Source organism: Anser cygnoides, chromosome 17 (genome assembly GCF_040182565.1).
Source record: "Anser cygnoides isolate HZ-2024a breed goose chromosome 17, Taihu_goose_T2T_genome, whole genome shotgun sequence".
Classification (NCBI taxonomy): domain Eukaryota; kingdom Metazoa; phylum Chordata; class Aves; order Anseriformes; family Anatidae; genus Anser; species Anser cygnoides.
Genome location: NC_089889.1, coordinates 1,979,700 through 1,994,205, shown reverse-complemented (window position 1 = coordinate 1,994,205; position 14,506 = coordinate 1,979,700). Strand labels below are relative to the sequence as shown.

The 14,506-nt window shown below is 61.7% G+C and overlaps 1 protein-coding gene across 7 annotated transcripts; it reads right to left on the bottom strand.

The window, feature by feature from the left end:
* Positions 1-3,023: 3,023 nt before the first annotated feature.
* CMKLR1 (chemerin chemokine-like receptor 1) lies at positions 3,024-12,573 on the bottom strand. Of its 7 annotated transcripts, XM_066978945.1 has the most exons (4): positions 12,203-12,570; positions 10,211-10,420; positions 5,032-5,108; positions 3,024-4,889 (listed from the first exon to the last, which is right to left on the bottom strand). In XM_066978945.1, exon 4 carries the CDS (start codon positions 4,836-4,838, stop codon positions 3,753-3,755), a length of 1,086 nt encoding a protein of 361 aa, XP_066835046.1. In that variant the 5' UTR covers positions 4,839-4,889; positions 5,032-5,108; positions 10,211-10,420; positions 12,203-12,570; the 3' UTR covers positions 3,024-3,752. The 7 variants fall into 7 exon arrangements, with proteins under 7 accessions (XP_066835046.1, XP_066835044.1, XP_066835047.1 ...); XM_066978943.1 differs by lacking the exon at positions 10,211-10,420 and having other exon boundaries at positions 4,973-5,108; positions 12,203-12,573; XM_066978946.1 differs by lacking the exon at positions 10,211-10,420.
* Positions 12,574-14,506: the final 1,933 nt, after the last annotated feature.

The following is a 14,506-nucleotide window of genomic DNA, read 5'->3' as shown; positions in this document are numbered from 1 at the left end:
ATGGGGATGGGGATGGGATGGGATGGGATGGGATGGGATGGGGATGGGGATGGGGATGGGGATGGGGATGGGATGGGATGGGATGGGATGGGATGGGATGGGGATGGGGATGGGGATGGGGATGGGGATGGGATGGGATGGGGATGGGGATGGGGATGGGGATGGGGATGGGGATGGGGATGGGGATGGGGATGGGATGTGATGGGATGGTGATGAGGATGAGGATGAGGATGGGGATGGGGATGGGGATGGGGATGAGGATGAGGATGAGGATGAGGATGAGGATGGGGATGAGGATGAGGATGAGGATGAGGATGAGGATGAGGATGAGGATGAGGATGAGGATGAGGATGAGGATGGGGAGCAGCTCAATTCCCAGCCACACCAGTGACATCTCCTGGTGATGAACTGGGGACCCCAAGCCAGGCTCCTCTTCCTCCCAAACGAAATTGCACATGAAGCTCATGCTGGTGTTTAAATGAAAGGGGGGGGGCGGAAAAAAAAAAAACACACACACCTTAGCAGCATAATACAGAAGCTGCGACAGCACTTTTACAAAAGCTATAAAATGTATGGGAGATGAGGGTTATAAATCTGAGCAGCAGTAATATTCATCCGCTACAAAGAAAGCATGTTTATTTATCGTTTTTACTATTTTCTGTAAAATTTACAGTTGACAATCTGCCTGAATGCAGCGGAGATAATTTAAACATGGCTCCAGCCCGCCTGGCACTGAGGGAAGGGAAATGATAGCATGTTTATTCTTTTTTTTTTTTTCCTTAAATCCGATCCCAAATAAAGGGTGTGATTTATCGGAGGAGTAAAGCACAGCTTTATTTCAGGGCTGTGACAGCTAATTGAAAAAGAACAGTCATTAAGGACGGTAATGTGTTCCGCAGAAATGATTTCAGTGTATTCTGGAGTAATTTCCCAAACGCTCGTGAGAAATGAGCCCCAGCCCCGCAGTTACGGGGCACTGGCAAGAGGCAGGAATTTGGGGAGGGGGGGGGGGGTGGCGGGTTTGGCACACTGGGATGGTGCTGGGTGCAGCGGCACCGGGCTGGGGGCGCTGAGCCCCACAGAGCATGGGACACCCATGGGTGGGGAGAGCTGGGATGGCTGCGGGTGGAGAACGGGGTCCTGGGGTGGGGATGGGGGTCCTGGGGTGGGGATGGGGGTCCTGGGGTGGGGATGGGGGTCCTGGGGAGGGGAGGGGGTCCTGGGGAGGGGTGAGGGGGTCTGGGAACAGAGCTGGGGGTCCCAGCTCCCAGACCTGCCGCTCTTCTCTCCCAGCCAGCCCTGCATTACCCTAGAACCTTGACCGCAAATGCAGGACAGTGTGGGGGTGCTGGTGGCCCTGGTTCCCAACCCCACCACCATTCCCAGGTGCTATACCCAGGGCACCCCAGTCCCATGTCACCAATTCCACCAGGTCCTACCCAAAAAGGGGTTGCACCCCCCCGGCTGGCTTTTGCACGTTGACCCAGCTGCATTTCACCAGAGGCTCCTGCAATATTCAGAAAGTAGCGGGGCAATATTCGGCTGCAATATTTAGGCAATATCAGGGCAATACTCAGCTGCATTTCTTTGCAACTCGGACAAAAGGGGAGAAAAAAAAAAGGGGGTTTGGAAGTGCCTGCACAGAGTGGTTCTGCTGCTGAAGAGGTTCTGCAGCCAGGCACCAATACATGCTAGGAAGCACCTGAAAAGCTCTGGGCTCCTTCTCCTTCGTGCTCCAAGCTTCAGCGTGTGTTGGGGGTATTTGTATGTAAACCAGGCTTTGTATTAAGTAGGCAAACAACCAGGAAGGCGAGCTCAAATATTAGGTTTCCAAAGCTGTCATTATAACGGTGGTTTAACCCAAGGTTACGTACCGAGTCACCGCTTTTTGGGAAGCTATTGGCTGTAACAACAGATGGGATGGGCTCACAAAATCCAGCCACAAAGATCCGCGAGGAGCATCCCTGCTTGGGGCAGGAGCTGTGCCCGTGGGGACAGGGACGGGGACGGGCTGCGTCCCCCTGTCCTGCACGCACTGACCACGCTGTCTGTCCTGCCTGGCCGCCGTGTGCTGTGCTGGCTGAAGGACAAATCCTCTGCTGCAAACGCCTCCTGCCCTCGATATGTGAGGTTTTCACCCCATCCCATAACCCAAAACCTGGCTGCCTCTGTGAGCACTCGGAGCGTCCCCACGGCTCCGTGCTGCAGCGCCGTGCTTGGGCTTCAGGAATCGTTTTTTGTCTGCTCCCGGTTTGGTCTTTTTCCTTTCGATTTTTAAAGAAAAAAAAAAATTAATCCCCCAGCCTTTGTGTGCCCCTGTGAGCAGACTTGCAGTGGCCACAGCGGGTGATGCGTGGGGAAGCTCCTGGGGGCACCACGAGGGTTGGGACCCCCAGGGGCACCCAAAATGTCCCCTGGTGCCACAGGGGAGTGCCCAAAGCCAGCTTCCCCCCCCCGTCACCTACACAGTGGGGACGTGGTCCTTCCTCGTCCTCCCAGGAGTTACAGGCAATGGGGGTGACATGGAGAAATCAACCCATAAATAAGAGTGACACTGGTGTCACCCGTTTGTCACCATCAAGAAGCCCAGACCATGAATTATCTCCCAAATTAACTGTGCGTGAAATTGGATTGAGGTGCTGCTCGGCCATCCTTTACCGGGATGCTCTGCAAGGACCCACCAGGACTCACAGACCCAGCATCCAAGTGTGCAAAAGGCACAGGGCTCTGAGGCAAAGGGTCATTTTTTCAAAGAAAACTTCAAATGATTTTTTTTCCCCTTTATTTTCTCCCATTTGGTGAGAATCCCCCACCCTGGCAGGTGGCCCCTGGCCAAAAAGCCATGCTGGTTGCCTGGCTCCTCTGGTTAGGGAGAGCCAAACCCTCCTAGGGAGACACATCCCAGGGCCCTGTGGGATGTACACCCTCCTGGACCCTGCACCACTTCCAGCCCCATCCCATTAACCCAGTGGCACCGCTGTGCTGGGCAGACTGGGGCACGGACAGACCTTCCTCACCAGGGCTGCGCGGGTGTCCCACAACGCTCGGTGGGCACTGTGTTTATTCTGGTGCCTCTGCCGGGTACAGAGTGCTCACATCACAGTTAAAAACAAGTTGTGCTAGTACCGATACACCGTAGAACGTTAAAATAAGGATCTATATGCACACACGGGGCATGGGAAGAGTGCCACTGGTTGTCTGCAGTGGTGCCCACCCAGCCACCCCTCCGGGCAGCCGGGCAGTCCTCAGACACGTCCCCCGCCAAGGAATCCAGCTATTTTCCCCCCTTTTTGCTTTTTTTTTCCCCCTTTGTCACAAGTCTGTCCAGCACGTGGGCTCCTCGCGGAGCACCCATAACTCAGCATCTCGGGCCCAAGCGTCACGCGTGGCCTCTGGTCCGTCCACGCGTGGGCACCAGCACAGCCCAGTGCTGACGTCTCCTCCGAGCTGAAAACGTCTCTGAAAACGGAGCGGTGCCCCGGCCGGGGGTCACGGGCCACGCGGTGACACGATAGATAAAAATGTCCTGCAGTGTTTTTTTAAATAGCTGGGACAGCTCGGGGCAATCGGGCAGCACAAAGCGGGGGTCCCCAGTGCCTGGCATCTGCCCGGCAGCACGACCAGTCAAAGAATATGTTGTAGGACAACACCAGACCGTGCTCATCCCACACCAGTGGCCGCTGCAAGGGTGGTCACCATCCTCGTGGTGGGCGTGGGCAAGGCTGGAGGACTGCGGCCCTCCCCCAAGCACCCTAGAGGACTGTCGTCTCCTTCTCGGTCATCGAAGACATCTTGGAGAAGCTCCTGTGGACGATGCTGGAGTGGCCCGTCTCCTCGCTGAGGGCGTTCACCAGTCTGGAAAGGATGGTCACCTTAAACTTCTTGAAGTCCTGGCCCATGAAGACGTAGAGGACGGGGTTCATGCAGCTGTTGGAGGCTGCCAGCGCCGTGGTTATGGGGATGCCGATCTCGAACACGGAGCGCGAGACCATGTCAGGCTCTGTCTCCAGGAGGTTCAGCAGGTGGTAGGGACTCCAGCAGAGGAAGAAGGTGACTATAATGGTGACAATGATCTTGAAGGGCTTTTTGGACTTGGCAAGGCGGTTTCGCCGCAGGTTGAAGACGATGGCGACGTAGCAGAAGGTGATGATGGTGATGGGAAGGATGTACCCCGCGAGGAACCTGGTGATGTTCACCGTCCGGTGCCTCATTAGTGCCAGGGCTTGGTAAGACTTGTTCCTGGACAGGGAAAAGTTGCTAAAACAAATCACAGAGTTGCGGGCTTGTGCCGTGTCTCGGAAGACAAGAGACGGGCAGCTCATAATGATGCCGATGGTCCAGATGATGAGGCAGACCAAATAGGCCAGGTTGGTTGATCGATGGTTTTGGGACCAGACGGGAAAAACCACCGACACGTAGCGATCGAAGCTGATGGTGGTGAGCAGGAGGACGCTGGTGTACATGTTGAGGATGAGGAGGAAAGAGTTCAGCTTGCACATGACTGTCCCAAAGATCCAGTTGTACCGCATGGCCGTGTAGGCGATGTTTATGGGCAGGAAGATGTTGAAGAGGAAGTCGGCGACGGCCAGGTTGAGGAACCAGATGGCGTTGACCGACCTCTTCATCTTCAGGGTTATGATGGCAATGACGAGGCCATTCCCCAGGATGCCCAGCACGCAGGACACGCTGTAGATGACGACGGAGAGGATCCTGGCGATGTCCTTCGGGTCGTGGGATGGGCTGGTCCACACGCTGCTCGACTCATCGTAGGTGTAATCCAGGTAGTCGTTGTAGTTATCAAGGTCGTCGGAGTAATCGGACAGATTGGAGAGCGCCATTATCGGTGCACGGATCGCTGCCAGGTCAGTGCCAGCCTCTTGGGGTGGTTCCTGATGAGCAAACACATGGGGTTAGATCAAATGGCAGGGCCAGGGGAGCCCCGAGGTGGCCCTGCTGCTGTCCCTGCACGGACCTCTCCTGCCGGGAACAGCGGGGTGCTTGGGGAGCCAGGACCAGCAGCTCCCTCCTCACCTGCACCTGCTTCTGTTCGGAGCTGCAATATCACGGCTCGGATCAGACAAAATCTGTTCGCCCTCGGGCGGATGAGGCTGGGGAGGAAGCAGAATTAAAGAATTAAATCCATGAACATGCATGAGGTGGCTGGACTCAAATAGAGTTATTTCTCTGATTAAACCAGTGCCCTGGGTGTTTTAAAACGCTGATTGTGAGCGCACAGAGTGCCTTTTGCCATAATCAAAAGCCGGGCTCCTGCAGTGGGTTAAAGCCAAGCTGGCGAGGGGGACGAGCGCAGGGCAAGTCCCAGCCCCAGACATCATACCTGAGCTCGTCCTTTTGGGAAGAAGAGGGCTCTGTGTCGAACCCGGCTGCACGCTGCTGCGTTCAGGGAGTTTCAGCTCAAAGTCCCCACCGCACCGAGCATCACCCTCCCTGCCGGCACGGCTCTGAAGCCCGCGGTGTGTTTGTACGATAAGCTATTGTTTCTCCCTGGGCTTTTCCTGAGGTTCCTTCCCGTGCGGCCCCGCTGCTCTCTGCCCCTTCCTTCCCTCGCTGCCACTCCCATCGGGGACACGGTGGTTTGGGGAGCAGGGCCTCGAGCCCAGGAGCCCTGGGTGAGCCGAGGGCAGGAGCAGCTTTCGGAGGTCCCATCCCCACCCCCCCCCCACCATGGATTTTGAGGCGAGGAGGATGCTAAAACCCCTCCAGGAGTGATGCAGCTCAACCCCTTTGCTTCGCCCTGCGCCGAGCTCACCGGAGAGGTGCCCAGGGGACAATTCCCTGAGTGGTGCAGAGCCCATGGGTGCACACCCCGAAGGGCATCGCTTGTCCCGCATCCAACGCGGGTTCAGTGACCAGGGAAGTGGCTCTGGAGACGTGCCTGGGCTGGAGGTGCTGCTGGGGCTGCTCCCAGCAACAATTAATGCAGCTCTAGTGCAAAACTCGCCCTCGAGCTTGAGCTGGAAAAGCCTCGCCAGAGCAAACCCTTGATGGCCGAAAGGAGGAATTAAAGCTGATGACCCAGGGGAAGTAACAGGATCAGCAGAACCGGCGGCCGTGCCGCTGACTGGTAGTGCTCCCGGGTAATGAGCCGTGCCAGCCGCCACCTTCATGGCCCAGCGGCTCCCACAGCAGCGCCTTCCCAAAGGCAGGTGGCACGTGTGTCCCCCGCTGGTGGCACAGCTCTGCCCCCGGCCGCAGGGATCCGCTGGACCCCAATTCCCCCGCTGCTCCCAGCCGTGACCCCGTTCCTCCCCCTGGGGGGACCTGGGCAGTGCAGGCCCCCCGGTTGTGCCCACTCATCCATTTTTAACGTAAAAGCTGCTCTTCGCTGTTATTTTATAGTCCCTGAGCCCGGCGAGTGCAATGACATTCAGCTTGACATTTCAGAGCTGTGTTTAATGGATTATTTATTGGAATTGTCTGTTTATTTTGACCCTCCCTGCCCTCTTTCCCTTTTACTGGGTTTTAACGTTTCTAAGGCAGAGGTACGAGGCCGATGATGGGAAGGAAGCCCTCCAGCCCCCCCCAGGTGCAGCAGCGAGAGCCCTGGCATGGAAAGGTGCCCTGAATACAGTCCCCGCGGTAGCGGGTGCATGGCGAGCATCCTGCCCGTGCCAGGTCAGCGAGGGTCACCCAGTCCCACTCCTGCCAGCCTGGCCTCCGAGGCATCAAAGCTCATTTTTTTTCTCCATTTTGCACAAATCCTGCTTCCTCCCACACTCGTCATCCCCTGCCCTCTCGACGTCAGCGTTACCCCGACGCAGAAATGCGCTCCGCCAGCGGGAGCCTGGCTGCTGGCTCCGTGCACCGGGGGTGGGAGCTGGAGACCAACGCAGCCGGAAAAGTCGGCCAGCAAATTCCTACCTGCCCTCCCGCCCCGAAAAGGCAGAGCCCGAGGGGTGGCCGTGTGAACGGTCTTCGTGCCTCACTGCAAGAAAACCCGCAGACTCCGTCTGAGCAAAAACCCCCACGCAACCATGAGAGCGTTTCAATGTTCCTTCTGGGCTGCAAATACCTCGCTTGAGCCAAAACCATGTAACTCCCTGTTCCCTATTCATCTCTGTCCTCCTACCTCACCAGAAACCAGCACAGGATCTACCCAAAATAGCCCGCCAGCACGCAGCCGCCCTCCCCGTGATCCACACAGCTGTGCCGCTCCGGGGACCCCGGGGGCTGAGCTCAGCACCGGGCTGGGATCCCCCCAGGGGCCGCCGGCGTCCCCGGGCGCACGGCGAGGATGAGGTCAGGGCTGTTGTTCTTGGGACGGCAACAGGAAGCGGAGGGAAGAGCAGAAATGTTCAAATCCAGCTTTTCTGGGCGAAAGCGTTTCCGCGGCCGGAGGACGGATGTGACTGGGGAAGGGGGAGCGCGGCCGGATCCCACCGCGGGGCTGCCTCTCGCCGCGGGATGCTCACAAATGATTTTCAGCTGCTGGATGCAGGATGGAAACCAGCCTGGAATCAGCCTTTCCCCTCGCTGCCCTCGCTCCCCGGCCCACGGCAGCCGCGCGGCGACCGGTGCTGAGCTGCAAGGGACGTCCCCGCGTCCCCGGGGAGCCGGACCCAACGTGGGTCGGGGGCGAAGAAGCAGCTCCAACATCGCCCTGCACCTGCCCCACGGCGGTCCCCACAAGCCCTGCATTTCCTCCCGGCAGCTCCCAGACCCGTGCAGGGCACTGCCAGTGCCCAGGGGGGCGAGGAACGAGGGAAGGAACGGGAAAGCATCTCTGGGTGCCCAGCTCCAATTCACATTTCTTTTAGCTGGCAATTGCCATGGCAACAGCTCTGGCACAGAGAGGGATTGTATGACATCCCAGTGCAATGCTCCCAGAGGATGCCCCGGGAAGGATCCCTCATCCTGGGTGCAAGCTGGACACCGACAAAATGCTCAGAAATAGAGAGCTCAGACCATGCCACTGCTAAACCCCCAGAGGGAGGTGACACAGGAGCCGGCCAGGAACCACAAGCTCAAACCCTATTTTTAGATCAGGTGCATGCAGAAAAACTTTCTGGCGTCTCAGCGGGGCACCCTCAGCCCCACAAAATCCCCGCAGCATCACCTCCCGTCCCCATAGCATCACCGTGGGTCCTTGGGGGAGACCCCCGTGCTGCAGCCCCCCCCGAGCACCCCAGCCCCGGCACGGCACAGCCATCCCCGGCTGCTGGGCATCAGCAGGAACAGCAGCCCCTGAGACCAAGGAAGGGGACACAGGGAGCTCCCAGAGGGGAAACTGAGGCACCGAGCCCTGCCCGAGCCCTACCTGCATCCACGGTGCTCGGGTGCATCCCTGCTGCGAGCACCCCTGCCCCGCTCCACCGGGACCCCCGGCTCCTGCCCGCACAGGGCCCCGTGCCGAGGCTCCCTCCCCGGCCGTGCGAGCAGGGGAAAAAAAAAAAGGAATAACTGGAAAAGGCAGCCTTAAAAAGCCGGCTGTGCCCAGGGTGGGACAGAATAACAGCATGAGTCAGTGTTTATCTGGGCAGAGCTGCGCGGGCTGGGTCGGGACGGGACGGGTCAGGTCTCCGTGAGCTGCCCCCGGCTGTGGCACGGGGACCCGGGCAGCGTGCGGGGGTCACCCCGACAGCAAGGGCACCCCGCTCCGGCCAGAAACGGGTGCCTGGCCGCCCAACGCGATGCTCACCCTGGGGTGAAGGTGCTGCCGGAGCCGGGCGAGGAGAGGCAGCCTGCCCTGCACAAAGCGCTGGGGATGCTGCGAGGTGCCCCGGGGGGGGGGGCACGGCCCTGGCCCATCGCTCCCCCCTCCCGCTGTTCTCATGAAGGGCTCAGTGTTACAGAGAGAAAGCAGAAAGCTTGCAATGGCACGGGCAAAGATTTGCTTTAAAAAGGGCAGTTTATGCTCCTGCGCTGCTTGAGCTGCTTCCGAGATAATAAAAGATCTCTCCTCTCCTATTCTTTCTTTTATCTATATATTTTTATATACGTAGGCTGCTATTAATCCTAGGCCCTCCTGGCATTTAGCAGGCAGTAAAAAGGCCAATAAAAATCCCTTTTGCTGCAGGCAGAGCACCGCGGGGGACCCCAGCTCCCTCCAGCCCCGCGGGACGCAGCAGCACCCGGCCTTGGGTGCGGGCCAGAGGGCGAGGGCTGCAAGCTGGGCGATGTGAGAGGCATCCACCCCTCGGGGCACATCTCCCCACACCCTGCAGCTCCCGTCCCTCGGGGCACATCTCCCCATTCCCTGCACGTCGCAGCTCCCCGGCTCCCCGGCACGGTGCCAGCAGCCCAGCTGCACGGCACAGCCGTGGCGGCGGCCGCGGCGCCGCGTCCCCACGGTCCCAGCGTCAGCCCACGCGGGGGCAATAGGGCGTGAAATGGTGTAAAGGCGGGGGATTTGCATCCCACATGAGGGCTGCAGGGCTTGCCCAGGGTGCCCCGTGCATCACCGGGGCTGTTTGGGGACGAAGCCGGCATGGACTTGGGGACACCCTGCCGAGGCTCGCACGGCACCTGCGGAGCTGCCCCAGCTGCTCGCGCCCCTGCTCCCAACCGCTCGGGATTTCAAGGGTGAACAGAGGAAGGAAACCAAGAAAAGGAAACGGTCTGTCCCTCCTGCTGCCAGACAGACAGACGTGGCCGTGCTGGGCTGGGGGGGCTTTCAGGGTCAGGCAGAGCGCAGCTCCCTTGCCCTGCTTGCTCCCCGGAGCAGGAGGGGGGCACCCTGAAAGCCCCCGACGCACAGGAGCACCTCCCCAGTGCACAGCAGCAAAGCAAAGCACCCCGTTCTCCTTGTCCCCCCCAAGGGGATGCTTTAAGATCCCCCCTTCCCCAAATTACATCCATCAGCCCCTTGCTTGAGCCCCTCCACGCAGCTTTCCCACATGCAACGCTCCTTGCTGACGTGCAGGGTGCAGATTTCTTTTCTAAAAAACTTTTTTTTTTTAATGTTTTTGTTTTTAATGGAAAAGCACAAAAAATGAGGGTGGCGGTGACCTCCAGGACCCCAACACACGGCATGCATTGGGACCCCGGAGGTCACCGCCACCCTCTGCCAAGCCAAACCCCAAACCCACTTGATAATAACAGGGAGGAGAAAAGCCTCGGCTGGCTGCGTTGCCCTTGAGAAAGGAAAGATTTTCTGCTGGCTCCAGCAAAACCCTCCCCGCACCCCGAATATTGCTCCGCTCCCGGCACGGGCACCACCTGATGGATATAAAAACCCGGCGGTATTTACCTGAAGCTCCCAGCTCGCTAAGTCCCCGGGGTTTTGCACACGCAGAGGCTGGGTTACATCTCCCTGCTACAGCCCCGCTAGGATCCTGCCAGCAGCCCTGGGCTTTTGTCACTTCACCGCGAGCGGCCGGGGCCGTGGATATTGCTGAGCTTTCTCATCCCGAGGAGGACACGCACGTCTTGCCGACGGGAGAATGAGCAAAACCTCAGCCTGTGGCACAGCAGAACAGACGTTGCCTTGGCACGGAGCTGGCCCGTGCCTGGGAAGGAGGAAGCGATGCTCCGCGGCAGGATGTGGGGACACAGACCCTTGTTTAGAGGCTCTCGTGCACAGCCCAGCTCCCCCCCGTGCCGTGCCCACCCCCGGGTGCCGCTGCCCCTCGTGGGACCCCTCGGGCAGGATTTGGGCATCCCTCGGTGGCTCACAGCTGTGGGCTTGGTGCTCCCGGCAAGCGGCACCAAAGGGTCCCCGTGGGCTGGGCTGGGGCATCCGCACCCGGGCTGTCCGCTGAGCCGCTCCCCTTCGCCCCCAGAGCAGTGGGCATGGAGGAGGGGGACAGCCCAAAAATGTTACTCAGGGTGGACGGGGGACACCCCACCAGCAAGGAAGCCAAAGGGTGCTTTGGCTCCACGCAGAGCAACATCCGTGGCCAGCGCTGCCCCGAGGACACGCAGCAGAGTCACGGCGCGGCACGTGAGCGCGCGCACCCCAGGGCATTGCAGCCACGGGGCCAGGCACGTGTCGGCCCCCGACGCCCCCGGGGTGCGTGGCGGAAGGGGAACTCGTCCCCCTCCTGCTGCTCCGCGCCGCCCCCAGCACCGCGCTGGCCAGGTCCTGGCTGTCCCCAGCTGCTCGTCCAGCTGTGACCCACGCACTGAGGGGGGGGCCGGATCCGGCGGCGCGCTCCCGGGAGCGGATCAGCCCGTCCCGAATTGCTCCGGGATGAGCGGAGGTGCGAGGAGGCGGGGGGGGGGGGTGCCGTGCCTGGGAAAAATGGGGCTTCCCCATTGCCGGCCCCCCCCCCCCCCCAGCAGCTCCACGGCTTTGGGGGGGGGGGGTGTCACTGGGGCTCGTGAAACCATCCAGAAACGGGTGCAGAACTGCAAAGCCACCGCAAGTGTGTGACCTGGGACAGCAGGCGGTGCCCAACGAGAAGTGACACCTCCGGGGGCAGCCAGGGCTCCGTGATGTCCCACGCAGGTGGCGATTTACTCCCCCCCCCCGACCCCAAGTGGCCCGGGACGGGGTCGCACGGCAGGGGCTAAAAAGAGGAATTGGGGCCCTGCCGCGATCCCGGCTTTGCACAACGCCGGGTTACAAAACCGCCCCGCGGCTGAATCAGGAGGAAAATTGCTGATGCGCCCGGATCGGCGGCGCCCGGCCGGAGAAAGGAGAAGAGAGGCGAGGCCCCTGCAAAGCGCCTGGGCAGGGGGGGGGTCCGGCACCGTGAGCGGCTTGTGGCCATCGTGCTGGCGCTGCACTGGAACCGTCCCCGGCCGGGGGCTGGCAGGACCCTCGGGGTGACGGTGGCGAGGCAGAGCCCGGTGGAGCACGGCCCCTTGGCCACCCCAAGGTGCTTGGGCAGCGCAGTGCCCAGAGCAGCAGCAAGCACAATTCGCACCCAGAAGCAGTAAAAATAAATAAATAAAGTGAAACTTGGTCCTGGTGCGGGGGGGGGGGGGGCGCACGGGCTGGTGCTGTCCCGGTCCTCCACCGCAGCCCCATTTCCATGCCAGCAGGACCTGTCCTAACCTCTCCCGTGGCCCGAGACCCCAATTCCCCACCGCAGCCCCCCTCCAGCGACCCCGCCACCGCCCCACGGTGCCGGCACTCGCGCCGCAGGGGGACACCCGCTCGGCCACCGCCTGCCCGTGGGGACAGCACCAGGAGGCTTGGTTGGGAAGGAGCCCCCCAGCCCCGAGGGGTCCGCAGGGGACGGGGCAGGGGGGGGCTCAGCAGGGGCTGCTCCTCTCTTCCCCCTCTTCCCAATACCTGGAGCGGCGCCGCGCTCTCCCTCTGCCGCGGGCCGGGGAGGATGAAGGCGGCGGGTGGGAGCGAGGAAGAGGAGGCCAGAGGATGCTGGCGGTGCCGGGCCACGCGTGTCGCGGGGCACGGTGCCGCTCCCAGCCCGGTTTTAAGGGGAAGGGGAGGGGGAAGCAGCCGCAGCAGCATCCTCGGGGTGTTTCTGGCAGCGCTTTGCTCCGCGAGCAACAGCTGGGAGAGGGTGGGAAAGCTGGCGGGGATCCTGCGGTGAGCCAGCGCTCGGAAGCAGCGCGCTGCTTCCCGTGGGGACCCCTTTCCTGGCCCCCCCCCTCCGGCCGAGCCCTCGTGGTCCTAACGAAGCTCGGGGGCTGCGGGGAGATGCCGGGCGGGACCGGGGGGGCCCCGGCGGGGCCAGGAGGCTGCCAGCTGCCCCCTCCCCACCCCAGGTCCCCCCCCCACCCTCCCCGCCGCCCCCAACTCCTTCCAAGACGTTGAGTCACTTCCCCTGGCGAAATCTGGCTCCCAAACGCCGCCGCCGCTGCTGGGGCTGGTTCATCCCAGGGCTTTTATTACCCCCGGGGCTCAGCAGCTGCTTCCAAGCAGCCCCTCAGTGGTGCCTTTCCTGGGGGGGGGGGGGGGGGGCACACTGCATAGCAAGGCGAAATGGGGGGGGGTTCACCTGCGAGCCTGGCCCCGCTGCCAGCCGGGCGGAGGCTGCGCGGTTTTCCGGGGCTGTCCCTGCCTCGGCGAGGCTGAGCCTCGCAGCACGCCCCCGCGGCCCAGGAGGTTCCAATAACCCCGCTCTTGATGTGGCACCGAGCAGATCCCCCCCTTCCTCCCCGCGGCCCCCGCACCGCTCCGGAGAGGCTCGGCGCCCGGCGCTTCGCGTGCCAGGGATGGCCCCGGCTGTCCCACGCTTACAAAAAACGGCCGCTTCGGGACAAAATCAGTGGTGTCACCTCCTGCCCTGAGCCCTCCCGGCAGGGACACGCCTGGGGATGCTCTCCTCGTGCCCCCCCCCCCCCCGGCAGCTCTCACGTCTCCGAATTAGCCACCGGTGGGTTCCTTCATCAAGCAGCCATACGCCCCCCCCCCCCAAAAAAAATAAATGGGATTTATCATCAGATTGAACTTGAGGGGTGCCCTAGGAGCAGGCAGGGCAGAGGCTGCCTCTGCGGGTGTGCAGAAGGTGATGGGCAGCACCCCGGGGTGCACACCTTCCCCCTGGGATCAGGACCCCAGCGATGCGCCCCCCCCCCCCGCCGGGACCAGCACGTCCCCCTGCCTCCGGGTCCTCTCCCAGGCACCTGCAATTCCCACGGGCAGGCAGGAGGCAGGATGGGATCCGGCTCACACACGGTTATCCCCTGTGCTTAGCAGAACCGCGAAGGTAAAAAAAAAAAAAAGCAAACCCACGCTGACACGGGGCAAAGTCACGCTGATGCGGGGGTAAAGCAGAGGCCCCCGGTGCTTGCTCTGCGGTTTGGGGCTTCCCAGCACCGCAGCGCCGCTCGCTCAGCGAAACGCGGCCGGCGAGGGGCTGGGGAAGGACAGGCAGGCCTGCGGAAACGCCGCGGTGTTACGGGGGCTGCCACGGCTTACAGCCTCGAGGAACCCCCCCGGCCGTGCCGGACGGTGGGAACAGGCCTGAGTCACCTCCGAGCTGCCGCTGTCAGCGACCTGGGAGAGCGGCAGGAGGCTTCCCCTGCCCCCGGGGGCTTTCTGCGTGATCCAGCAGCGCTGTCCCTCGCCCTGGGCAGAAAAGCAGCACAGAGCCCCCCAACACCGGGGCTGGTTTTAGGTGGGGGGACACCACGCAGAGCTCCCCCTCTGATTTCCCATTTTTTTTCCCATTTGGCCCTGACGATGCTCTCAGCTCCCAGCCGGGGCCAAACTTCGCCCTCAGCCCCCTCATCCCTGCTCGTGTCGGGGGCCTGGACCAGGAGAGGTGGGAAACAGCCACAGCACGCGCCCGGGGCTGAGCTGCTCCAAGCGCCGTGAGCGATCAGCCTCTTATCCCTCCTGCAGCCTTCTCCGGAGCCAGCAAGGCTCAGCAGGTGCCTCTGCGCCTGCACGCCGACCCCCAGCAGCTCGGCAGCCCCCCGACATCCCCGCGGGGATCCCCAAAACCTCTCCCCGCACTTCCCACGCGTAACGGCCAGGAGCTCGCCCCGGGACCTGCGGCGGTGACGCGCCACGCTTCCCATGCCCGCCGCGTCCGAGTGGAAGCGAAAACTCCTTGCAAAAATAAAGAAGCCCGCATACAGGATGTCGGAGAGACTGCTCGCTTTCCACGTTTCGCTGATTTGCTAC